Source organism: Lampetra fluviatilis, unplaced genomic scaffold (assembly GCF_964198595.1).
Source record: "Lampetra fluviatilis unplaced genomic scaffold, kcLamFluv1.1 SCAFFOLD_294, whole genome shotgun sequence".
Taxonomy (NCBI): Eukaryota; Metazoa; Chordata; class Hyperoartia; order Petromyzontiformes; family Petromyzontidae; genus Lampetra; species Lampetra fluviatilis.
Genome location: NW_027620893.1, coordinates 62501 through 88599, shown reverse-complemented (window position 1 = coordinate 88599; position 26099 = coordinate 62501). Strand labels below are relative to the sequence as shown.

General features: G+C 55.9%; 2 protein-coding genes across 2 annotated transcripts in view; one reads left to right on the top strand and one right to left on the bottom strand.

The window, feature by feature from the left end:
* LOC144954512 (metal transporter CNNM4-like) overlaps positions 1 to 18812 on the bottom strand; it is a gene marked incomplete at its 3' end in the record, with an annotated part of 45665 nt that extends 26853 nt beyond the window's left edge. The window contains exons 1-5 of the mRNA XM_078884985.1: positions 18075 to 18812; positions 11725 to 12280; positions 10777 to 10960; positions 8139 to 8355; positions 3625 to 3768 (exon numbers count right to left, since the gene is read on the bottom strand). Coding sequence (XP_078741111.1) covers positions 3625 to 3768; positions 8139 to 8355; positions 10777 to 10960; positions 11725 to 12280; positions 18075 to 18174 — 1201 coding nt within the window. The remainder of the gene's footprint in view (positions 1 to 3624; positions 3769 to 8138; positions 8356 to 10776; positions 10961 to 11724; positions 12281 to 18074) is intronic.
* A 3331-nt stretch (positions 18813 to 22143) lies between these two features.
* Positions 22144 to 26099, top strand: part of COX15 (cytochrome c oxidase assembly factor COX15) — a 35595-nt gene continuing 31639 nt past the window's right edge. Inside the window, 3 exon segments of the mRNA XM_078884984.1 lie at positions 22144 to 22165; positions 23930 to 23982; positions 24257 to 24429. Coding sequence (XP_078741110.1) covers positions 23938 to 23982; positions 24257 to 24429 — 218 coding nt within the window. The 5' untranslated portion in view covers positions 22144 to 22165; positions 23930 to 23937.

The following is a 26099-nucleotide window of genomic DNA, read 5'->3' as shown; positions in this document are numbered from 1 at the left end:
TGAGTGAGTGGGTGAGTGGGTGGGTGGGTGAGTGGGTGGGTGAGTGGGTGGGTGGGTGAGTGAGTGGATGAGTGAGTGGGTGAGTGGGTGGGTGGGTGAGTGGGTGGGTGAGTGAGTGGATGAGTGAGTGGGTGAGTGGGTGGGTGGGTGAGTGGGTGGGTGAGTGAGTGGATGAGTGAGTGGGTGAGTGGGTGGGTGAGTGAGTGAGTGGGTGGGTGAGTGGATGGGTGAGTGGGTGAGTGGGGGGGTTAGTGAGTGGGTGGGTGAGTGAGTGGGTGGGTGAGTGAGTGGATGGGTGAGTGGGTGAGTGGGGGGGTGAGTGAGTGGGTGAGTGGGTGGGTGAGTGAGTGGGTGGGTGGGTGAGTGAGTGGGTGAGTGAGTGGGTGAGTGAGTGGGTGAGTGGGTGAGTGAGTGGGTGGGTGGGTGGGTGAGTGAGTGGGTGAGTGAGTGGGTGAGTGAGTGGGTGAGTGGGTGGGTGAGTGAGTGGGTGAGTGAGTGGGTGAGTGAGTGGGTGAGTGGGTGGGTGAGTGAGTGGGTGAGTGAGTGGGTGAGTGAGTGGGTGAGTGAGTGGGTGAGTGGGTGGGTGAGTGAGTGAGTGAGTGGGTGGGTGAGTGGGTGGGTGAGTGAGTGGGTGAGTGGGTGGGTGAGTGAGTGGGTGAGTGAGTGGGTGAGTGAGTGGGTGAGTGGGTGAGTGAGTGGGTGAGTGAGTGGGTGAGTGAGTGGGTGAGTGGGTGGGTGGGTGAGTGAGTGAGTGGGTGGGTGGGTGAGTGGGTCGGTGGGTGAGTGAGTGAGTGAGTGGGTGGGTGAGTGGGTGGGTGAGTGAGTGGGTGAGTGAGTGGGTGAGTGGGTGGGTGGGTGAGTGGGTGGGTGATATCTTCCACCACCACTCACCACCACCACTCACCACCACTCACCACCACCACTCACCACCACTCACCACCACCACTCACCACCACTCACCACCACCACTCACCACCACTCACCACCACCACTCACCACCACCACTCACCACCACCACTCACCACCACTCACCACCACTCACCACTACCACTCACCACCACCACTCACCACCACTCACCACCACTCACCACCACCACTCACCACCACTCACCACCACCACTCACCACCACTCACCACCACTCACCACCACTCACCACCACCACTCACCACCACTCACCACCACTCACCACCACCACTCACCACCACTCACCACTCACCACCACTCACCACCACTCACCACCACTCACCACCACCACTCACCACCACCACTCACCACCACTCACCACCACTCACCACCACTCACCACCACCACCACTCACCACCACTCACCACCACCACCACTCACCACCACTCACCACCACCACCACTCACCACCACCACCACTCACCACCACTCACCACCACCACCACTCACCACCACTCACCACCACCACCACTCACCACCACTCACCACCACCACCACTCACCACCACTCACCACCACCACCACTCACCACTCACCACCACTCACCACCACCACCACTCACCACCACTCACCACCACCACCACTCACCACCACTCACCACCACCACCACCACTCACCACCACCACTCACCACCACTCACCACTCACCACCACTCACCACCACCACCACTCACCACCACTCACCACTCACCACCACTCACCACCACTCACCACCACTCACCACCACTCACCAAGTAGATCCGTGTCTCCCAGCAACTCCGAGCGGATGACGTCTTCCAGCACCACTCACCACCACTCACCACCACTCACCACCACTCACCACTCACCACCACTCACCACCACCACTCACCACCACTCACCACTCACCACCACCACTCACCACCACTCACCACCACTCACCACCACTCACCACCACTCACCACCACCACTCACCACCACTCACCACCACTCACCACCACTCACCACCACTCACCACCACTCACCACCACTCACCACCACTCACCACCACCACTCACCACCACTCACCACCACTCACCAAGTGGATCCGTGTCTCCCAGCAACTCCGAGCGGATGATGTCTTCGACCACCACTCACCACCACTCACCACCACTCACCACTCACCACCACTCACCACCACTCACCACTCACCACCACTCACCACCACTCACCACTCACCACCACTCACCACCACTCACCACTCACCACCACTCACCACCACTCACCAAGTAGATCCGTGTCTCCCAGCAACTCCGAGCGGATGATGTCTTCGACCACCACTCACCACCACTCACCACCACTCACCACCACTCACCACCACTCACCACCACTCACCACCACCACTCACCACCACCACTCACCACCACTCACCAAGTGGATCCGTGTCTCCCAGCAACTCCGAGCGGATGACGTCTTCGACCACCACTCACCACCACTCACCACCACTCACCACCACTCACCACCACCACTCACCACCACTCACCACCACTCACCACCACTCACCAAGTAGATCCGTGTCTCCCAGCAACTCCGAGCGGATGACGTCTTCGACCACCACTCACCACCACTCACCACCACTCACCACCACCACTCACCACCACTCACCACCACTCACCACCACTCACCACCACCACTCACCACCACTCACCACCACTCACCAACACTCACCACCACTCACCAAGTAGATCCGTGTCTCCCAGCAACTCCGAGCGGATGATGTCTTCGACCACCACTCACCACCACCACTCACCACCACTCACCACCACTCACCACCACCACTCACCACCACTCACCACCACTCACCACCACTCACCAAGTAGATCCGTGTCTCCCAGCAACTCCGAGCGGATGACGTCTTCGACCACCACTCACCACCACTCACCACCACTCACCACCACTCACCACCACTCACCACCACTCACCAAGTAGATCCGTGTCTCCCAGCAACTCCGAGCGGATGACGTCTTCGACCACCACTCACCACCACTCACCACCACTCACCACCACTCACCACCACTCACCACCACTCACCACCACTCACCAAGTAGATCCGTGTCTCCCAGCAACTCCGAGCGGATGACGTCTTCGACCACCACTCACCACCACTCACCACCACTCACCACCACTCACCACCACTCACCACCACTCACCAAGTAGATCCGTGTCTCCCAGCAACTCCGAGCGGATGACGTCTTCGACCACCACTCACCACCACTCACCACCACTCACCACCACTCACCACCACTCACCAAGTAGATCCGTGTCTCCCAGCAACTCCGAGCGGATGATGTCTTCGACCACCACTCACCACCACTCACCACTCACCACCACTCACCACCACTCACCACCACTCACCACCACTCACCACCACTCACCACCACTCACCAAGTAGATCCGTGTCTCCCAGCAACTCCGAGCGGATGATGTCTTCGACCACCACTCACCACCACTCACCACCACTCACCACCACTCACCACCACTCACCACCACTCACCACCACTCACCACCACTCACCACCACTCACCACCACTCACCACCACTCACCACCACTCACCACCACTCACCAAGTAGATCCGTGTCTCCCAGCAACTCCGAGCGGATGATGTCTTCGACCACCACTCACCACCACCACTCACCACCACTCACCACCACTCACCACCACTCACCAAGTAGATCCGTGTCTCCCAGCAACTCCGAGCGGATAATGTCTTCAACCACATCTTCCAGCGTCACGACCCCCATGGCTTCGTAGAAGGGGTCTCCCTCCCCCTCGCTGTTCACACGCTGGACAATCGCCAGCTGGGAGCGGCCTGCACATTGACACACGCACAGATAGACACACACAGTTAGACACACACACAGATAGATAGACACACACACAGATAGACACACAGATAGAGACACACACAGAGACACACACAGACACAGACACAGATAGACACACACACAGAGACACAGAGACACACACAGTTAGACACACACACAGATAGATAGACACACACACAGATAGACACAGATAGACACACATACAGAGACTAACACACACAGACACAGACACACACACAGACACACAGACACAGAGACACACACAGATAGACACACACACAGAGACACAGAGACACACACAGTTAGACACACACACAGATAGATAGACACACACACAGATAGACACAGATAGACACACATACAGAGACACACACACACAGACACAGACACAGAGACACACACAGACACAGAGATAGACACACACAGTTAGACACACACACAGACACAGAGATAGACACACAGATAGACACACACACAGAGACACACACACACAGACACAGAGACAGAGACACACACAGATAGACACACACACAGAGACACAGAGACACACACAGATAGACACACACACAGAGACACACACACACAGACACAGAGACACACACAGATAGACACACACACAGAGACACAGAGACACACACAGAGACACAGAGACACACACAGAGACACACAGATAGACACACACACAGAGACACAGATAGACACAGAGACACAGATAGACACACAGATAGACACACACACACAGACACACACACACACAGACACACACACACAGATAGACACACACACAGAGACACAGAGACACACACAGAGATACAGATAGACACAGACACACACACAGTTAAACACACACACAGAGACAGAGACACACACACAGAGACACACACAGATAGACACACACAGATAGACACACACAGATAGACACACACCCAGACACACAGAGAGACACACACAGATAGAGAGACACACACAGATAGACACAGAGACACAGAGAGACACACAGAGGCACACACAGATAGACACAGACACAGAGAGATAGACACACACACAGAGACACAGAGACACACACAGATAGACACAGAGACACAGAGACACACACAGACACACACACAGAGACACAGAAAGACACACACACAGAGACACACAGAGGCACACACAGATAGACACAGACACAGAGAGATACACACACACAGAGACACACACAGATAGACACAGAGACACACACACACAGAGACACACAGAGATAGACACAGAGATAGACACACACACACAGATAGACACAGAGACACACACAGATAGACACAGACACACACACAGATAGACACACAGACACACACACACACAGACACACACAGATAGACACACAGAGACACACACACAGATAGACACACAGACAGACACACAGACACACAGATAGACACACAGAGACACACAGACACACAGATATACACACAGAGACACACAGAGATAGACACACACACAGAGACACACACAGAGACACACAGATAGACACAGACACAGATAAGCACACAGATTGACACACACACACAGATAGAGACACAGAGAGAGACACACACAGATAGACACACACAGATAGACACAGAGACACACAGATAGACACAGAGATAGACACACAGACACAGAGAGAGACACACAGACACACACACAGATAGACACAGAGACACAGATAGACACACACACAGATACACACACAGACACACACAGAGATAGACACACAGATAGACACACACAGATAGACACAGAGACACAAAGACACAGACACACACGGATAGACACAGATATAGACACACAGACACAGAGAGAAACACACAGACACACACACAGATAGACACACAGAGACACACAGAGACACACACAGAGACACACAGACACACACACAGACACACACACAGATAGACACACACATTGACACACACACAGAGACACGGATAGACACAGAGACACACACAGATACACACACAGAGAGACACACAGATAGACACACACAGAGACACACAAAGACACAGAGACACACACACAGAGACACGCACAGAGACACAGAGACACATACAGAGACACAGACAGACACAGAGACACACACTGCGGTCTCTGTGTGGTGGTGGTGAGTCTGTGGGTCTCTGTGTGGTGGTGGTGAGTCTGTGGGTCTGTGTGGTGGTGGTGAGTCTGTGGGTCTCTGTGTGGTGGTGGTGAGTCTGTGGGTCTCTGTGTGGTGGTGGTGAGTCTGTGGGTCTCTGTGTGGTGGTGGTGAGTCTGTGGGTCTCTGTGTGGTGGTGGTGAGTCTGTGGGTCTCTGTGTGGTGGTGGTGAGTCTGTGGGTCTCTGTGTGGTGGTGGTGAGTCTGTGGGTCTCTGTGTGGTGGTGGTGAGTCTGTGGGTCTCTGTGTGGTGGTGGTGAGTCTGTGGGTCTCTGTGTGGTGGTGGTGAGTCTGTGGGTCTCTGTGTGGTGGTGGTGAGTCTGTGGGTCTCTGTGTGGTGGTGGTGAGTCTGTGTGTCTCTGTGTGGTGGTGGTGAGTCTATGGGTCTCTGTGTGGTGGTGGTGGTGAGTCTATGGGTCTCTGTGTGGTGGTGGTGAGTCTGTGGGTCTCTGTGTGGTGGTGATGAGTCTATGGGTCTCTGTGTGGTGGTGGTGAGTCTGTGGGTCTCTGTGTGGTGGTGGTGAGTCTGTGGGTCTCTGTGTGGTGGTGGTGAGTCTGTGGGTCTCTGTGTGGTGGTGGTGAGTCTGTGGGTCTCTGTGTGGTGGTGATGAGTCTATGGGTCTCTGTGTGGTGGTGGTGGTGAGTCTGTGGGTCTCTGTGTGGTGGTGGTGAGTCTGTGGGTCTCTGTGTGGTGGTGGTGAGTCTATGGGTCTCTGTGTGGTGGTGGTGAGTCTGTGGGTCTCTGTGTGGTGGTGGTGAGTCTATGGGTCTCTGTGTGGTGGTGGTGAGTCTGTGGGTCTGTGTGTGGTGGTGGTGAGTCTATGGGTCTCTGTGTGGTGGTGGTGAGTCTATGAGTCTCTGTGTGGTGGTGGTGAGTCTGTGGGTCTCTGTGTGGTGGTGGTGAGTCTGTGGGTCTGTGTGTGGTGGTGGTGAGTCTATGAGTCTCTGTGTGCTGGTGGTGAGTCTGTGGGTCTGTGTGTGGTGGTGGTGAGTCTGTGGGTCTGTGTGTGGTGGTGGTGAGTCTATGAGTCTCTGTGTGGTGGTGGTGAGTCTGTGGGTCTGTGTGTGGTGGTGGTGAGTCTGTGGGTCTGTGTGTGGTGGTGGTGAGTCTGTGGGTCTGTGTGTGGTGGTGGTGAGTCTATGAGTCTCTGTGTGGTGGTGGTGAGTCTGTGGGTCTGTGTGTGGTGGTGGTGAGTCTGTGGGTCTGTGTGTGGTGGTGGTGAGTCTGTGGGTCTCTGTGTGGTGGTGGTGAGTCTGTGGGTCTGTGTGTGGTGGTGGTGAGTCTGTGGGTCTCTGTGTGGTGGTGGTGAGTCTGTGGGTCTGTGTGTGGTGGTGGTGAGTCTGTGGGTCTCTGTGTGGTGGTGGTGAGTCTGTGGGTCTGTGTGTGGTGGTGGTGAGTCTGTGGGTCTCTGTGTGGTGGTGGTGAGTCTGTGGGTCTCTGTGTGGTGGTGGTGAGTCTATGGGTCTCTGTGTGGTGGTGGTGAGTCTGTGGGTCTGTGTGTGGTGGTGGTGAGTCTGTGGGTCTCTGTGTGGTGGTGGTGAGTCTATGGGTCTGTGTGTGGTGGTGGTGAGTCTATGGGTCTGTGTGTGGTGGTGAGTCTGTGGGTCTGTGTGTGGTGGTGGTGAGTCTGTGGGTCTCTGTGTGGTGGTGGTGAGTCTGTGGGTCTGTGTGTGGTGGTGGTGAGTCTGTGGGTCTCTGTGTGGTGGTGGTGAGTCTGTGGGTCTCTGTGTGGTGGTGGTGAGTCTATGGGTCTGTGTGTGGTGGTGGTGAGTCTATGGGTCTGTGTGTGGTGGTGAGTCTGTGGGTCTGTGTGTGGTGGTGGTGAGTCTGTGGGTCTCTGTGTGGTGGTGGTGAGTCTGTGGGTCTGTGTGTGGTGGTGGTGAGTCTACGGGTCTCTGTGTGGTGGTGGTGAGTCTGTGGGTCTCTGTGTGGTGGTGGTGAGTCTATGGGTCTCTGTGTGGTGGTGGTGAGTCTATGGGTCTGTGTGTGGTGGTGGTGAGTCTATGGGTCTCTGTGTGGTGGTGGTGAGTCTGTGCATCTCTAAGGGTTTCTCCCATCTCCCCCCTCTCTCTCCTCACCACCACCCCTCACCACCCCTCACCACCACCACCGCTCACCACCACCACCCCTCACCACCACCCCTCACCCTCACCACCCTCACCCTCGCCGCTCACCCTCACCACCCTCACCCCCGCCGCTCACCCCTGCGGAACTCGTCCATGACGGCGTGGAGCTGTGTGTCGTTGAACACGAAGTGCAGTGGGCGGCTGTAGAAGCGCGCGATGGTTCGCAGCGGCGTGCAGTCCGCAGGCTCCACCATGGAGAGGTCCCGCACACACAGCAGGTCCACCACGTTGCCCCGCTCGCCCTCGTAGAGCGGCACACGCGTGTACCCACTCTGCATCACCTGCGACATCGTCTGCAGACACGGAGTGAGACACAGGGAGAGAGACACGGGGAGAGAGACACATGGAGAGGTCCCGCACACACAGCAGGTCCACCACGTTGCCCCGCTCGCCCTCGTAGAGCGGCACACGCGTGTACCCACTCTGCATCACCTGAGACATCGTCTGCAGACACGGAGTGAGACACAGAGACACGGGGAGACACGGGGAGAGAGAGAGACACGGGGAGACACAGGGAGAGAGAGAGACACGGTGAGACACGGTGAGACACGGGGAGAGAGAGAGACACGGGGAGACACAGGGAGAGAGAGAGACACGGTGAGACACGGGGAGAGAGAGACACACAGAGAGACACAGAGAGACACAGGGAGAGAGAGAGAGACACGGGAAGAGAGACACGGGGAGAGGTCCCGCACACACAGCAGGTCCACCACGTTGCCCCTCTCGCCCTCGTAGAGCGGCACACGCGTGTACCCACTCTGCATCACCTGAGACATCGTCTGCAGACACGGAGAGAGACAGAGAGAGAGAGACACAGACAGAGACACAGAGAGACATGGTGAGACACAGGGAGACATAGGGAGACATGGGGAGACACAGGGAGAGAGACACGGTGAGACACAGGGAGACACGGGGAGAGAGAGAGAGACACAGTGAGACACAGGGAGAGAAACACGGTGAGACACGGGGAGAGACAGAGAGAGAGACACAGTGAGAGACAGGGAGAGCGACACGGGGAGAGAGACACAGGGAGAGAGACACAGGGAGAGAGACACGGTGAGACACGGGGAGAGAGAGACACAGGGAGTGAGACACAGGGAGTGAGACACAGGGAGAGAGACACGGGAAGAGAGACACGGGGAGAGGTCCCGCACACACAGCAGGTCCACCACGTTGCCCCGCTCGCCCTCGTAGAGCGGCACACACGTGTACCCACTCTGCATCACCTGAGACATCGTCTGCAGACACGGGGAGAGAGACACAGAGACACGGTGAGACATGGGGAGAGAGAGAGAGACACGGTGAGACATGGGGAGAGAGAGAGAGACACGGGGAGAGAGAGAGACACGGTGAGACACAGGGAGAGAGAGAGACACGGGGAGAGAGAGAGACACGGGGAGAGAGAGAGAGACACGGTGAGACACGGTGAGAGAGAGAGACACGGTGAGAGCTCGGACCTGGAAGTCGAGGGTGCTGTCGATGCTGAGACACGGGGAGAGAGACACGGAGAGAGAGAGAGACACGGAGAGAGAGAGAGACACGGTGAGAGAGACAGAGAGACACGGTGAGAGAGAGACACGGGGAGAGAGACAGAGAGACACGGTGAGAGAGAGAGACACGGAGAGAGACTTTGACTTTTAGGGCAACTTTATTCCCTCCTGCGCAATTGCGCCAGAGTCATTTTGGTGTTTTGTTAGCCCTAGCGGCTGGAGACAGCGAACAACGGCACAGTGCGCCACATTTTGACGCGCAGCGTCAGTATCGCGTCGCCATTTTCCGCCGTCCTCCGAGGCCAACCCGTCAGAGAGTAAAAGTCAGTTTTCCGTCTGCCACGGTGCAGAGGGCCTGACCGGCCCCCCACCTCTCGCAGAAAACGGCGTGGTCGTCGCCCACGTGCGCATGGTACGCGTGTTCCAGTCGGAGCCGCGCTTTGACAAGTCCGCGCGTCGTCGCCACCGCCACGGAGAGAGAGAGAGACACGGTGAGACACGGTGAGAGAGAGAGACACGGTGAGAGAGAGAGACACGGTGAGAGAGAGAGACACGGTGAGAGAGAGAGACACGGTGAGAGAGAGAGACACGGTGAGAGCTCGGACCTGGAAGTCGAGGGTGCTGTCGATGCTGAGACACGGGGAGAGAGACACGGGGAGAGAGAGAGACACGGTGAGACACGGTGAGAGAGAGAGACACGGGGATAGAGAGACACGGGGAGACACGGTGAGAGAGAGAGACACGGAGAGAGACACGGGGAGAGAGAGAGACACGGGGAGAGAGAGACACGGTGAGAGAGAGAGACACGGGGAGACACGGTGAGAGAGAGAGACACGGGGAGAGACACGGGGAGAGAGAGACACGGTGAGAGAGAGAGACACGGGGAGACACGGTGAGAGAGAGAGACACGGGGAGAGACACGGGGAGAGAGACACGGTGAGAGACACGGGGAGAGCTCCGACCTGGAAGTCGAGGGTGCTGGCGATGCTGAGACACGGGGAGAGAGACACGGGGAGACACGGTGAGAGAGAGAGACACGGTGAGAGACACGGTGAGAGAGAGACACGGGGAGAGACACGGGGAGAGCTCGGACCTGGAAGTCGAGGGTGCTGGCGATGCTGAGACACGGGGAGAGAGACACGGGGAGACACGGTGAGAGAGAGAGACACGGTGAGAGACACGGTGAGAGAGAGACACGGGGAGAGACACGGGGAGAGCTCGGACCTGGAAGTCGAGGGTGCTGTCAATGCTGAGCATGAAGCAGTCTCCCAGGGGCGTCATGACGTCCTGGACGGTGCGGCGCCGCAGCTCCATGGCTCCCCGCCAGGCGCACTCCTGTCGCTCCGCCAGGTAGCGACGCAGCAGCTCCAGCAGCCGCTCTCGGTCAAACACCACGCAGATGTCACGGCTGAGTGGGGGGCGGGGAGAGAGACGCGCGCGCGCGGGGGGGGGCAGAGAGAGAGAGAGAGACAGAGAGTTAGAGAGAGACACGGAGACACAGAGAGAGACAGAGAGACAGAGAGAGACAGAGAGGCACAACCACCACCTCCAACACCCCCCAGCCCCCCACCATCTCCACCCTCCACCACCATCTCCACCACCACAACCACCACCATCTCCACCACCTCCACCCTCCACCACCATCTCCACCACCACCACAACCACCACCATCTCCACCACCTCCACCACCACCACCACCATCTCCACCACCTTCCACCACCTCCACCATCACCTCCACAACCACCACCTCCACCCGCATCACCCTCCACCACCATCTCCACCACCACCTCCACCCACCACCACCACCCCCACCACTATCTCCACCCCCCCCACCCCCCCCCACAACCACCACCACCACAACCCACCCCAACGCCCAATCCAGCGCCCGCCCCATGGGCCACGCAATCGGCATGGCGAGCCCCAGCAGGCAGCGCGCTCCCCACGCCGCCCCGGCTCCCACACCACCACCACCACCACCACCACCACAACCACCACAACCACCCCCTCACCCACAACTCACCCCAACGCCCAATCCAGTGCCCGCCCCATGGGCCACGCGATCGGCATGGCGAGCCCCAGCAGGCAGCGCGCTCCCCACGTCGCCCCGGCTCCCACACCACCACCACCACCACCACCACAACCACCACAACCACCCCCTCACCCACAACTCACCCCAACGCCCAATCCAGTGCCCGCCCCATGGGCCACGCAATCGGCATGGCGAGCCCCAGCAGGCAGCGCGCTCCCCACGTCGCCCCGGCTCCCACCGCGATCCCAAACCGCGCGCAAAGCGCCCTCGGAGCCAACTCCGCCGCTGCCAGCACGGCCCCCGCCGTCACCAGCAGGGCCCAGCCGGGCGCCAGCGTCTCGCGGACCAGGAGGGCGACGGCCGCGTCGGCCGCGACGCTCCAGGCCAGGAGGCCGCACGCCAAGACGTTGCCCCGTCGACGGAGAGGGGCGGCCCGCCGGGCGTGCCGCCGTTCGTCGGGCGAGCCGCAGGAGGCGACGGCCGCCAGCTCCGAGGAGGCCACCCCGCCGAGGGAGACGCGGGCCGCCGTCGAGAGAGCCGAGAGGAGGAGCAGGAGGGCGACGAGCGGGGCGGGGAGCCAGCGGGGCAGGGAGGATGGGCAGGGCGGGGGTGGGGTGGTGGTGGTGGTGGTGGCGGGGGAGGAGGTGGTGGAGGTGGTGGCGGTGGTGTTGTTGTTGTCTTCGTCCGACGAAGGTGGATCTGTTGGAGAGATGGGGGTGGTGGTTAGGAGACACGGGGTGGTGGTGGTGGTGGTGGTGATGGTGGGGGTGGTGGTGGCGGTGGTGGAAGTGGTGGTGGTGGTGGGGGAGGAGGAGGCGGTGGTGGAGGTGGCGGTGGTGTTGTTGTCTTCATCCGACGAAGGTGGATCTGTTGGAGAGATTGTAGTGGTTAGGAGACACGGGGTGGTGGTGATGGTGGTGGTTAGGAGACACGGGGGGGTGGTGGTGGAGGTGGTGGTGGTGTTGTTGTTGTCTTCGTCCAACGAAGGTGGATCTGTCGGAGAGATGGTGGTGGTGGTTAGGAGACACGGGGTGGTGGTGGCGGGGGAGATAGTGGTGGTGGTGGTGGTGGCGGTGGTGGAGGTGGTGGTGGTGGTGGTGGTGGGGGAGGAGGAGGCAGTGGTGGAGGTGGTGGTGGTGGTGTTGTTGTTGTCTTCGTCCGACGAAGGTGGATCTGTTGGAGAGATGGGGGTGGTTAGGAGACACGGGGTGGTGGTGGTGGAGGTGGTGGTGGTGGTGGAGGTGGTGGAGGAGGTGGTGGAGGTGGTGGAGGAGGTAGAGGTGGTGGTGGTGGGGGGGGAGGAGGAGGTGGTGGAGGTGGTGGTGGTGGTGGGGGTGGTGGTGGTGGTGGGGGTGGTGGTGGTGATGGTGGAGGTGGTGGTGATGGTGGAGATGGTGGTGATGGTGGAGATGGTGGGGGTGGTGGGGGTGGTGGGAGTGGTGGTGGTGATGGTGGAGGTGGTGGTGATGGTGGAGATGGTGGTGATGGTGGAGATGGTGGGGGTGGTGGGGGTGGTGGGGGTGGTGGTGGTGATGGTGGAGGTGGTGGTGATGGTGGAGATGGTGGGGGTGGTGGGGGTGGTGGTGGTGATGGTGGAGGTGGTGGTGATGGTGGAGATGGTGGAGATGGTGGAGATGGTGGGGGTGGTGGGGGTGGTGGGGGTGGTGGGGGTGGTGGGGGTGGTGGTGATGGTGGAGATGGTGGTGATGGTGGAGATGGTGGAGATGGTGGGGGTGGTGGGGGTGGTGGTGGAGGTGGTGGTGATGGTGGAGATGGTGGTGATGGTGGAGATGGTGGAGATGGTGGGGGTGGTGGAGGTGGTGGTGATGGTGGAGATGGTGGTGATGGTGGAGATGGTGGAGATGGTGGGGGTGGTGGGGGTGGTGGTGGAGGTGGTGATCGTGGAGATGGTGGTGATGGTGGAGATGGTGGGGGTGGTGGGGGTGGTGGGGGTGGTGGTGGTGATGGTGGAGGTGGTGGTGATGGTGGAGATGGTGGTGATGGTGGAGATGGTGGTGGTGATGGAGGTGGTGGTGGTGATTGTGGAGGTAGTGGTGATGGTGGTAGTGGTGGTGATGGAGGTCGTGGTGATGATGGTGGTGGACCAACCAATACAACAACCACCACCACTACAACCACCACCACAACAACCACAAAAACAATAACCGCAACAACCACCACCACTACCAACAACAACCGCCATTGGCAGTGACGTCACCAAGACGCTTGTGCCAGGAGATGTGCACCTTGAGGTCACATGAAGTGGCCTCAACCACCACAACTTCCACAACCACCACAACCACCACAACTACAGCAACCACCACCTCGACTACCACCTCCACTACTACCAGCACTAACTACCACAACTACAACGACCTTCACCACTACAACGACCACGACAACCTCCACCATCACCACCTCCACCATCACCACCAATACCTCCACCACCACCATCACCACCACCACCACCATCACCACCATCACCACCACCATCACCACCACCACCACCATCACCACCACCATCACCACAACTACCTCCACCATCACCACCATCATCACCTTCACCACTACTACCTCCACCATCACCACCACCATAACCACCACCACCATCACTACCACCATCATCACCACCACCACCACCATCACCACCATCACCACCACCATCACCACCACCACCACCATCACCACCACCATCACCACAACTACCTCCACCATCACCACCATCATCACCTTCACCACTACTACCTCCACCATCACCACCACCATAACCACCACCACCATCACTACCACCATCATCACCACCACCACCATCACCACCATCACCACCATCACCACTACTACCTCCACCACCACCATCACCACCACCATCACCACCACCATCACCACCACCATCACCACCACCACCATCACCACCACCATCACCACAACTACCTCCACCATCACCACCACATCCATCATCACCACCATCACCACTACTACCTCCACCACCACCACCTTCACCACAACTACCTCCACCATCACCACCATCACTACCTCCATCATCACCACCATCACCACTACTACCTCCACCACCACCTCCACCACCACCATCACTACCACCATCATCACCTTCACCACTACTACCTCCACCATCACCACCACCATAACCACCACCACCATCACCACCATCACCACCACCACCATCACCACCACCACCACCATCACCACCACCATCACCACCACCATCACCACCATCACCACCATCATCATCACCACCACCACCCCCACCATCACCACCACCATCACAACTACCTCCACCATCACCACCACATCCATCATCACCACCATCACCACTACTACCTCCACCACCACCATCACCACCACCATCACCACCACCATCACCACAACTACCTCCACCATCACCACCACATCCATCATCACCACCATCACCACTACTACCTCCACCACCACCATCACCACCACCATCACCACCACCATCACCACAACTACCTCCACCATCACCACCACATCCATCATCACCACCATCACCACTACTACCTCCACCACCACCACCATCACCACAACTACCTCCACCATCACCACCACCACCACCACCTTCACCACAACTACCTCCACCATCACCACCATCACTACCTCCATCATCACCACCATCACCACTACTACCTCCACCACCACCACCATCACCACAACTACCTCCACCATCACCACCACCACCACCACCTTCACCACAACTACCTCCACCATCACCACCATCACTACCTCCATCATCACCACCATCACCACTACTACCTCCACCACCACCACCATCACCACCACCATCACTACCACTATCATCACCTTCACCACTACTACCTCCACCATCACCACCACCATAACCACCACCACCATCACTACCACCATCATCACCACCACCACCATCACCACCACCTCCATCATCATCATCACCATCACCACTACTACCTCCACCATCACCACCACCTCCATCACCACCATCACCACCACCATCACTACCACCATCACCACCATCACCACTACTACCTCCACCACCATCACCACCACCATCACTACCACCACCACCACCATCACCACTACTACCTCCACCACCATCACCACCACCTCCATCATCATCATCACCATCACCACTACCACCATCACCACCATCACCACCACCTCCATCATCATCATCACCATCACCACTACTACCTCCACCACCATCACCACCACCATCACTACCACCACCACCACCATCACACTTAACTGGTATTTAAGAGCTAACATCTTGAATCCCTGCCTCACTTGATGCAGCAAGTCTGTCTGTGACGGTCCCACCTGATGACGGAGACTTGTGTTGCCTCCGAAACGTCGTGATTTTTGAATCCTTTATATTAAATTTCGATTTAAAGCTTTCGTGACTGCAGCAGGGATTCATCTTCTTGGTTCTTTCGGTAAAGTCGCCACGTAGAAGGGAAGTAATCAAATAATAAAAATGAAACATAATAAAATAATAAAAATAAAACATAATAAAATACAATTCTCACGACGTTTCGGCCACAACGCAAGCAGCCGTCCTCAGGCGAATAACATTCAGACGCTGTCTTTCCGACAGAGCTGTTCTTCACCTGAGGACGGCTGCTTGCGTTGTGGCCGAAACGTCGTGATAATTGTATTTTATTATGTTTTATTTTTATTGTTTTATTATGTTTTATTTTTATTATTTTCAAATTGTATTTTATTGTTTCATTTTCATTATTTTATTATGTTTTATTTTTATTATTTTCAAATTGTATTTTATTGTTTTATTTTTATTGTTTTATTATGTTTTATTTTTATTATTTTCAAATTGTATTTTATTATGTTTTATTTTCATTATTTTATTACTTCCCTTTATATTAAGTTCGCTTGCGTGCTTGCTTAGGACCGTGCAAATCTTTCGGTCGTTTTTTGACCCACTTCCCGTGATCCAATCGAGCTGACATTTTGCACACAGACTCGTTGTGCGTGACAATGAATTTTCGTGATTTTTTTTTTAAATCCTTTATATTAAGTTCACTTGCTTGCGTGCTTGCGTGCTTGCGTGCTTGCTTACGACCGTGCAAATCTTTCGGTCGTTTTTTAACCCACTTCCCGTGATCCAATCGAGCTGACATTTCCCACACAGGCTCGTTGTGCGAGACAATGAATGTTCGCGGAAAAAATGTTCCAAAATTTTACACTTTTTAGGACAAAAATATGATATTTAATCGCCAATTGCTTAATGGTGCAATGCAATCATCTGACCCATAGGTGGCAGCCATCTCAAGCCAGAGGACGAGAGGACTCTAGCCGCCACGCATATAAAGGATTTATAGTGAAACACTTTGTTTTTACGGGTTTTACTGATTTTTGTTTTATTTTTATTAATTTTTATTTAATTTTTTACCTACACGGTGACTTTACCGAAAGAACTAAAGAGTATGAATCATTGCAGTCACGAAAGCTTCAGATCTAGAATTGATACCTCCACCATCACCACCTCCTCCATCACCACCATCGCCACTACTACCTCCACCATCACCACCTCCTCCATCACCACCATCACCACTACTACCTCCACCATCACCACTACTACCTCCACCACCCCCACCACCACCACCATCATCACCACCCCCACCACCACCACAACCACCATCACCACTACTACCTCCACCATTATCACCACCATCACCACTACTACCTCCACCACCCCCATCACCATCATCACCTCCCCCACCACCACCACAACCACCATCACCACTACTACCTCCACCATCACCTCCACCACCACCACTACTACCTCCACCATCATCACCACCACCACAACCACCACAACCACCACAACTACCATCACCACTACTACCTCCACCATTATCACCACCACCATCACCCCCACCACAACCACCACAACTACCATCACCACTACTACCTCCACCATCACCACCTCCTCCATCACCACCATCACCACTACTACCTCCACCATCACCACTACTACCTCCACCATCACCACCTCCTCCATCACCACCATCACCACTACTACCTCCACCATCACCACCTCCTCCATCACCACCATCACCACTACTACCTCCACCATTACCACCATCACCATCACCACCATCACCACTACTACCTCCACCATCACCACCTCCTCCATCACCACCATCACCACTACTACCTCCACCATCATCACCACCATCACCACTACTACCTCCACCATTACCACCTCCTCCATCACCACCATCACCACTACTACCTCCACCATTACCACCATCACCATCATCACCACTACTACCTCCACCATCACCACCTCCACCATCACCACCATCACCACTACTACCTCCACCATCACCACCTCCTCCATCACCACCATCACCACTACTACCTCCACCATTACCACCATCACCATCACCACCATCACCACTACTACCTCCACCATTACCACCATCACCATCACCACCATCACCACCACCACCATCGCTACCTGTGCCATCTGCTGCTGCTGCTGCTGCCGCTGTAGGTGTGTGGTGGTGGTGGGGAGTTGTCAGCAGCAGCATCAGCAGCAGCAGCAGCGAGCGCAACATCGTCCCTCCTTGCTGCTGGTTGTTGTTGGTGGTGGTTGATGTTGTTGTTGTTGTTGATGGTTGTTGATGATGGTTGTTGTTGTTGGTGGTTGTTGATGATGGTTGTTGATGATGATGGTTGTTGTTGTTGTTGATGGTTGTTGTTGATGTTGGTGGTTGTTGATGATGGTGGTTGTTGTTGTTGGTTGTTGTTGATGTTGGTGGTTGTTGATGATGGTTGTTGTTGTTGTTGATGGTTGTTGTTGTTGTTGGTGGTTGTTGTTGATGTTGGTGGGAAAGGTTTCTTGACCGGGAGTCTCTCTGTGGGTGTCTCTCTCTGTGTGTGTCTCTGTGGGTGTGTCTCTCTGTCTCTCTGTGTGTCTCTCTCTGTCTCTGTGTCTCTCTGTGTTTCTCTCTGTGGGTGTCTCTCTCTGTGTGTGTCTCTGTGGGTGTGTCTCTCTGTCTCTCTGTGTGTCTCTCTCTGTCTCTGTGTCTCTCTGTGTTTCTCTCTGTGGGTGTGTCTCTCTGTGTGTGTCCCTGTGGGTGTTTCTCTCTGTGGATGTGTCTCTCTGTGTCTCTCTGTGTCGCTCTGTCTCTCTGTGTCTCTCTCTCTCTGCGTGTCTCTCTGTGTGTCTCTCTCTGCGTGTCTCTCTCGCGAATCTCTGTCTCGTGACGATGTCTCAACGGGGTGTGGTTGCGGTGTATATGGGCGGCCATCTTACTCAGGGAGAAGTTGAAGGCGGCCATCTTGCTCAAGAGGGCGGCCATCTTGCTCAAGAGAGTGCGGCCATCTTACTCAGGGAGAAGTTGAAGGCGGCCATCTTGCTCAAGAGGGCGGCCATCTTGCTCAAGAGAGTGCGGCCATCTTGCTCAAGAGAGGGCGGCCATCTTGCTCAAGAGGGCGGCCATCTTGCTCAAGAGAGTGCGGCCATCTTGCTCAAGAGAGGGCGGCCATCCTGCTCAGGGACGAGGCGGCCATCTTGCTCAAGAGAGGGCGGCCATCTTGCTCAAGAGAGTGCGGCCATCTTGCTCAAGAGAGGGCGGCCATCCTGCTCAGGGACGAGGCGGCCATCTTGCTCAAGAGAGGGCGGCCATCTTGCTCAAGAGAGGGCGGCCATCTTGCTCAAGAGAGTGCGGCCATCTTGCTCAGGGACGAGGCGGCCATCTTGCTCAGGGACGAAGCGGCCATCTTGCTCAAGAGAGGGCGGCCATCTTGCTCAGGGACGAGGCGGCCATCTTGCTCAAGAGAGTGCGGCCATCTTGCTCAGGGACGAGGCGGCCATCTTGCTTAAGAGAGGGCGGCCATCTTGCTCAAGAGAGTGCGGCCATCTTGCTCAGGGACGAGGCGGCCATCTTGCTCAAGAGAGTGCGGCCATCTTGCTCAGGGACGAAGCGGCCATCTTGCTGAAGAGAGGGCGGCCATCTTGCTCAGGGACGAGGCGGCCATCTTGCTCAAGAGAGTGCGGCCATCTTACTCGAGAGGGCGGCCATCTTGCTCAAGAGAGGGCGGCCATCTTGCTCAAGAGAGGGCGGCCATCTTGCTCAAGAGAGTGCGGCCATCTTGCTCAAGAGAGGGCGGCCATCTTGCTCAGGGACGAGGCGGCCATCTTGCTCAAGAGAGGGCGGCCATCTTGCTCAGGGACGAGGCGGCCATCTTGCTCAAGAGAGGGCGGCCATCTTGCTCAAGAGAAGGCGGCCATCTTGCTCAAGAGAGTGCGGCCATCTTGCTGAAGAGAGGGCGGCCATCTTGCTCAGGGACGAGGCGGCCATCTTGCTCAAGAGAGTGCGGCCATCTTACTCGAGAGGGCGGCCATCTTGCTCAAGAGAGGGCGGCCATCTTGCTCAAAAGAGGGCGGCCATCTTGCTCAAGAGAGTGCGGCCATCTTGCTCAAGAGAGGGCGGCCATCTTGCTCAAGAGAGGGCGGCCATCTTGCTCAAGAGAGGGCGGCCATCTTGCTCAAGAGAGGGCGGCCATCTTGCTCAGGGACGAGGCGGCCATCTTGCTCAGGGACGAGGCGGCCATCTTGCTCAAGAGAGGGCGGCCATCTTGCTCAAGAGAAGGCGGCCATCTTGCTCAAGAGAGTGCGGCCATCTTGCTCAAGAGAGTGCGGCCATCTTGCTCAGGGACGAAGCGGCCATCTTGCTCAAGAGAGTGCGGCCATCTTACTCGAGAGGGCGGCCATCTTGCTCAAGAGAGGGCGGCCATCTTGCTCAAGAGAGGGCGGCCATCTTGCTCAAGAGAGGGCGGCCATCTTGCTCAAGAGAGGGCGGCCATCTTGCTCAAGAGAGTGCGGCCATCTTGCTGAAGAGAGGGCGGCCATCTTGCTCAGGGACGAGGCGGCCATCTTGCTCAAGAGAGTGCGGCCATCTTACTCGAGAGGGCGGCCATCTTGCTCAAGAGAGGGCGGCCATCTTGCTCAAGAGAAGGCGGCCATCTTGCTCAAGAGAGTGCGGCCATCTTGCTGAAGAGAGGGCGGCCATCTTGCTCAGGGACGAGGCGGCCATCTTGCTCAAGAGAGTGCGGCCATCTTACTCGAGAGGGCGGCCATCTTGCTCAAGAGAGGGCGGCCATCTTGCTCAAGAGAGGGCGGCCATCTTGCTCAAGAGAGTGCGGCCATCTTGCTCAAGAGAGGGCGGCCATCTTGCTCAGGGACGAGGCGGCCATCTTGCTCAAGAGAGGGCGGCCATCTTGCTCAGGGACGAGGCGGCCATCTTGCTCAAGAGAGGGCGGCCATCTTGCTCAAGAGAAGGCGGCCATCTTGCTCAAGAGAGTGCGGCCATCTTGCTCAAGAGAGTGCGGCCATCTTGCTCAGGGACATAGCGGCCATCTTGCTCAAGAGAGGGCGGCCATCTTGCTCAGGGACGAGGCGGCCATCTTGCTCAAGAGAGTGCGGCCATCTTACTCGAGAGGGCGGCCATCTTGCTCAAGAGAGGGCGGCCATCTTGCTCAAGAGAGGGCGGCCATCTTGCTCAAGAGAGGGCGGCCATCTTGCTCAAGAGAAGGCGGCCATCTTGCTCAAGAGAGGGCGGCCATCTTGCTCAGGGACGAGGCGGCCATCTTGCTCAAGAGAGGGCGGCCATCTTGCTCAAGAGAGGGCGGCCATCTTGCTCAAGAGAGGGCGGCCATCTTGCTCAGGAACGAGGCGGCCATCTTACTCGAGGGCGGCCATCTTACTCGAGATGGCGGCCATCTTACTCGAGAGGGCGGCCATCTTGCTCAAGAGAGTGCGGCCATCTTGCTCAAGAGATTGCGGCCATCTTGCTCAGGGACGGGGCGGCCATCTTGCTCAAGAGAGTGCGGCCATCTTACTCGAGAGGGCGGCCATCTTGCTCAGGGTCGTGGCGGCCATCTTGCTCAGGGATGTGCCGCTATCTTGCTAAGTGGGTGGGAATCGATTCCCCGAATTATTAAAAATCAAATCCACGTATCGATTCTTCAAAATAAATTTTGTTTGACCATCTCATCATCACTTTGACGTTGATCAGCACCGCGTCGTGTCCCCCAACAAGCGAAGTCCTCGCCAAGGTCAGACGTTTCGGGCAAGCGACCAACCTTAAACAACCCACGCGGCACAGCCGTTGAGTAAACGGACGTCGACCAATCACGAGCCGCGGCGCGCACCCCCCCCACCCACCCACCGGTAGTGACGTCAGTCTTAAACAGCGACGCCATCTTGGGTAGGGGGTGGACCCTCACACGCCCATTGGCTAGCACTGGCGCGAGTGACGTCAGTCTTAAACAGCGACGCCATCTTGGGTAGGGGGTGGACCCTCACACGCCCATTGGCTAGCACTGGCTCGAGTGACGTCAGTTTTAAGCAGCGACGCCATCTTGGGTAGGGGGTGGGACCCTCACACTCCATTGGCTAGCACTGGCTCGAGTGACGTCACGCGCATGTTAGCTCCACTGGCCACCCCTACCCAACATGGCCGCGGAGGCGCTTCCGGTGACGTCGACAGCCCCCACCCCCAACGTGACGTCACGGCAAACGCGTGCTCAGCACTGACCAAGGTGCCTCTCTCTGTGTGTGTGTCTAACTGTGTGTGTCTTAGTGTGTGTGTGTGTTAGTGTGTGTGTGTCTGTGTGTGTGTCTTAGTGTGTGTTAGTGTGTCTAAGTGTGTGTAAGTGTGTGTGTCTAAGTGTGTCTTAGTGTGTGTTAGTGTGTCTGTGTGTGTTAGTGTGTGTCAGTGTGTTAGTGTGTGTCTGTGTGTCTAAGTGTGTGTGTCTAAGTGTGTCTTAGTGTGTGTTAGTGTGTCTAAGTGTGTGTAAGTGTGTGTGTCTAAGTGTGTCTTAGTGTGTGTTAGTGTGTCTGTGTGTGTTAGTGTGTGTCAGTGTGTTAGTGTGTGTCTGTGTGTGTTAGTGTGTGTGTCTAAGTGTGTCTTAGTGTGTGTTAGTGTGTCTGTGTGTGTTAGTGTGTGTCAGTGTGTTAGTGTGTGTCTGTGTGTCTAAGTGTGTGTGTCTAAGTGTGTCTTAGTGTGTGTTAGTGTGTCTAAGTGTGTGTAAGTGTGTGTGTCTAAGTGTGTCTTAGTGTGTGTTAGTGTGTCTGTGTGTGTTAGTGTGTGTCAGTGTGTTAGTGTGTGTCTGTGTGTGTTAGTGTGTGTGTCTAAGTGTGTCTTAGTGTGTGTTAGTGTGTCTGTGTGTGTTAGTGTGTGTCAGTGTGTAAGTGTGTGTGTCTGTGTGTCTAAGTGTGTGTGTCTAAGTGTGTCTTAGTGTGTGTTAGTGTGTCTGTGTGTGTTAGTGTGTGTCAGTGTGTTAGTGTGTGTCTGTGTGTGTGTCTTAGTGTGTGTTAGTGTGTCTGTGTGTGTTAGTGTGTGTCAGTGTGTTAGTGTGTGTGTCTTAGTGTGTGTCTAAGTGTCTGTGTGTTAGTGTGTCTGTGTGTCTAAGTGTGTGTTAGTGTGTCTGTGTGTTAGTGTGTCTGTGTGTTAGTGTGTGTCTGTGTGTTAGTGTGTCTGTGTGTCTAAGTGTGTGTGTGTAAGTGTTTGTTAGTGTGTCTGTGTGTGTTACCTAAGTGACGTTACCGATAAAACCTGAGGGTATGTGCCTCTGTGTGTGTCTGTGTGTCTATGTGTGTGTCTAAGTGTCTAAGTGTGTGTTAGTGTGTGTGTCTGTGTGTTAGTGTGTTAGTGTCTGTGTGTGTTACCGACAAAAACCTGAGGGTATGTGCCTCTGTGTGTGTGTCTAACTGTGTGTGTCTTAGTGTGTGTGTGTGTTAGTGTGTGTGTCTGTGTGTGTGTCTTAGTATGTTAGTGTGCGTCTGTGTGTGTGTGTCTAAGTGTGTTAGTGTGTGTGTCTGTGTGTGTGTCTTAGTGTGTTAGTGTGTGTGTCTGTGTGTGTGTCTTAGTGTGTTAGTGTGCGTCTGTGTGTGTGTCTAAGTGTGTTAGTGTGTGTGTCTTAGTGTGTTAGTGTGTGTGTCTGTGTGTATGTCTTAGTGTGTTAGTGTGCGTCTGTGTGTCTGTGTGTGTGTGTTAGTGTGTGTGTGTCTGTGTGTGTCTTAGTGTGTTAGTGTGCGTCTGTGTGTGTGTGTTAGTGTGTGTGTCTGTGTGTGTCTCTTAGTGTGTGTCTGTGTGTCTGTCTGTGTGTGTTAGTGTGTGTGTGTCTGTGTGTTAGTGTCTAAGTGTGTTAGTGTCTTAGTGTGTGTTAGTGTCTTAGTGTGTGTTAGTGTGTGTGTCTCTGTGTGTCTCTCTGTCTGTGTCTGTGTGTCTCTGTGTCTCTGTGTGTCTCTGTGTCTGTCTATGTGTGTGTCTAAGTGTCTAAGTGTGTGTCTCTGTGTCTAAGGAGCCGCGATGTTCTCCAGTGGACGTCTCGTCAGCTCCGTCTACAGAAACCTGGTACGCTGAGTCCCAGTGTCTGTGTGAGTGGGTGGGTGTGTAAGTGAGTGGGTGAGTGTGTGAGTGTATGAGTGAGTGAGTGTATGAGTGAGTGAGTGAGTGGTGAGTGAGTGAGTGTATGAGTGAGTGTATGAGTGAGTGAGTGTATGAGTGAGTGTATGAGTGAGTGAGTGTATGAGTGAGTGAGTGTATGAGTGAGTGAGTGAGTGGTGAGTGAGTGAGTGACTGACTGACTGAGTGACTGAGTGTTTCCCTCTCTACCCCCTCTCTACAGAGGGGGTCTGTGGGGACCCTGCGAGCTCTCCGCTGGGACAGCTCCCTCACCACCCCCAGGCCCCTGGTGGGGGCTCTGGGGGTGAGCAGGAGGGTGGACCGCATCGTGGGTGGGTGGCTACTCGTGTGTAGTGGGACGGTGGTGGGGGCCGTGGCGCTGGGGGGGATCACCAGGTGAGGGACCGCTCACCAGCTCAGTCAATCACCCGCTCACTCACCCACTCGCTCACCCACTCACTCACCCACTCACCCGCTCAGTCACTCAATCAGTCAATCACTCACCCACTCAGTCAATCACTCACTCACTCAGTCACCCACTCACCCACTCAGTCAATCACTCACTCACTCAGTCACCCACTCACCCACTCAGTCACCCACTCAGTCAATCACTCACCCACTCAGTCAATCACTCACCCACTCAGTCAATCACTCACTCACTCAGTCACCCACTCACCCACTCAGTCACCCACTCAGTCAATCACTCACCCACTCAGTCAATCACTCACCCACTCAGTCAATCACTCACCCACTCAGTCACCCACTCACCCACTCAGTCAATCACTCACCCACTCAGTCAATCACTCACCCACTCAGTCAATCACTCACCCACTCAGTCACCCACTCACCCACTCAGTCAATCACTCACCCATTCAGTCAATCACTCACCCACTCAGTCAACCACTCACCCACTCAGTAAATCACTCACCCACTCAGTCAATCACTCACCCACTCAGTCACCCACTCACCCACTCAGTCAATCACTCACCCACTCAGTCAATCACTCACCCACTCAGTCACCCACTCACCCGCTCAGTCAATCACTCAGTCAATCACTCACCCACTCACTCACCCACTCAGTCACCCACTCAGTCACCCACTCACCCACTCACTCAGTCAATCACTCACCCACTCACTCAGTCAATCACTCACTCACCCACTCACCCACTCACTCACCCACTCAGTCACCCACTCAGTCACCCACTCACCCACTCACTCACCCGCTCAGTCACTCAGTCAATCACTCACTCACTCAGTCAATCACTCACTCACTCACTCACCCACTCAGTCAATCAGTCACCCACCCACTCACCCACTCGCTCACCCACTCACTCACTCACTCACTCACTCACTCGCTCAGTCAATCACTCACCCACTCACCCACTCGCTCACCCACTCACCCGCTCAGTCAATCACTCACCCACTCACTCACCCAGTCAGTCACCCGCTCAGTCAATCACTCACCCACCCACTCACCCGCCGCTCAGTCAATCACTCATCCACTCACTCACCCACTCACTCACTCACCCACTCAGTCAATCAGTCACCCACCCACTCACTGACCCACCCACTCACTCACCGACCCATCCACTCACTCACTCACCCACTCACCCTCTCACTCACTCACCCACTCACCCTCTCACTCACTCACCCACCCACTCACCGACCCACCCACTCATTCGCTCACTCACCGACCCACCCACTCATTCACTCAGTCAGTCACTCACTCACTCAGTTAGATCAGTTAATCACTCACTCACCCACCCGCTCACTCACCCACTCATTCACCCACTCAGTCAATCACTCACCCACTCACTCACCCTCTCACTCACCGACCCACCCACTCACTCACCCTCTCACTCACCCGCTCAGTCAATCACTCACTCACTCACTCACCCACTCACACACTCACCCACTCACTCACCCTCTCACTCACCCACCCACCCACTCACCCACTCAGTCACCCGCTCGCTCACCCGCTCACTCACCGACCCACCCACCAACCCAATCATTTACTCAGTCAGTCACTCACTCAATCAGTGAGTCAGTCACTCAGTCACTCACTC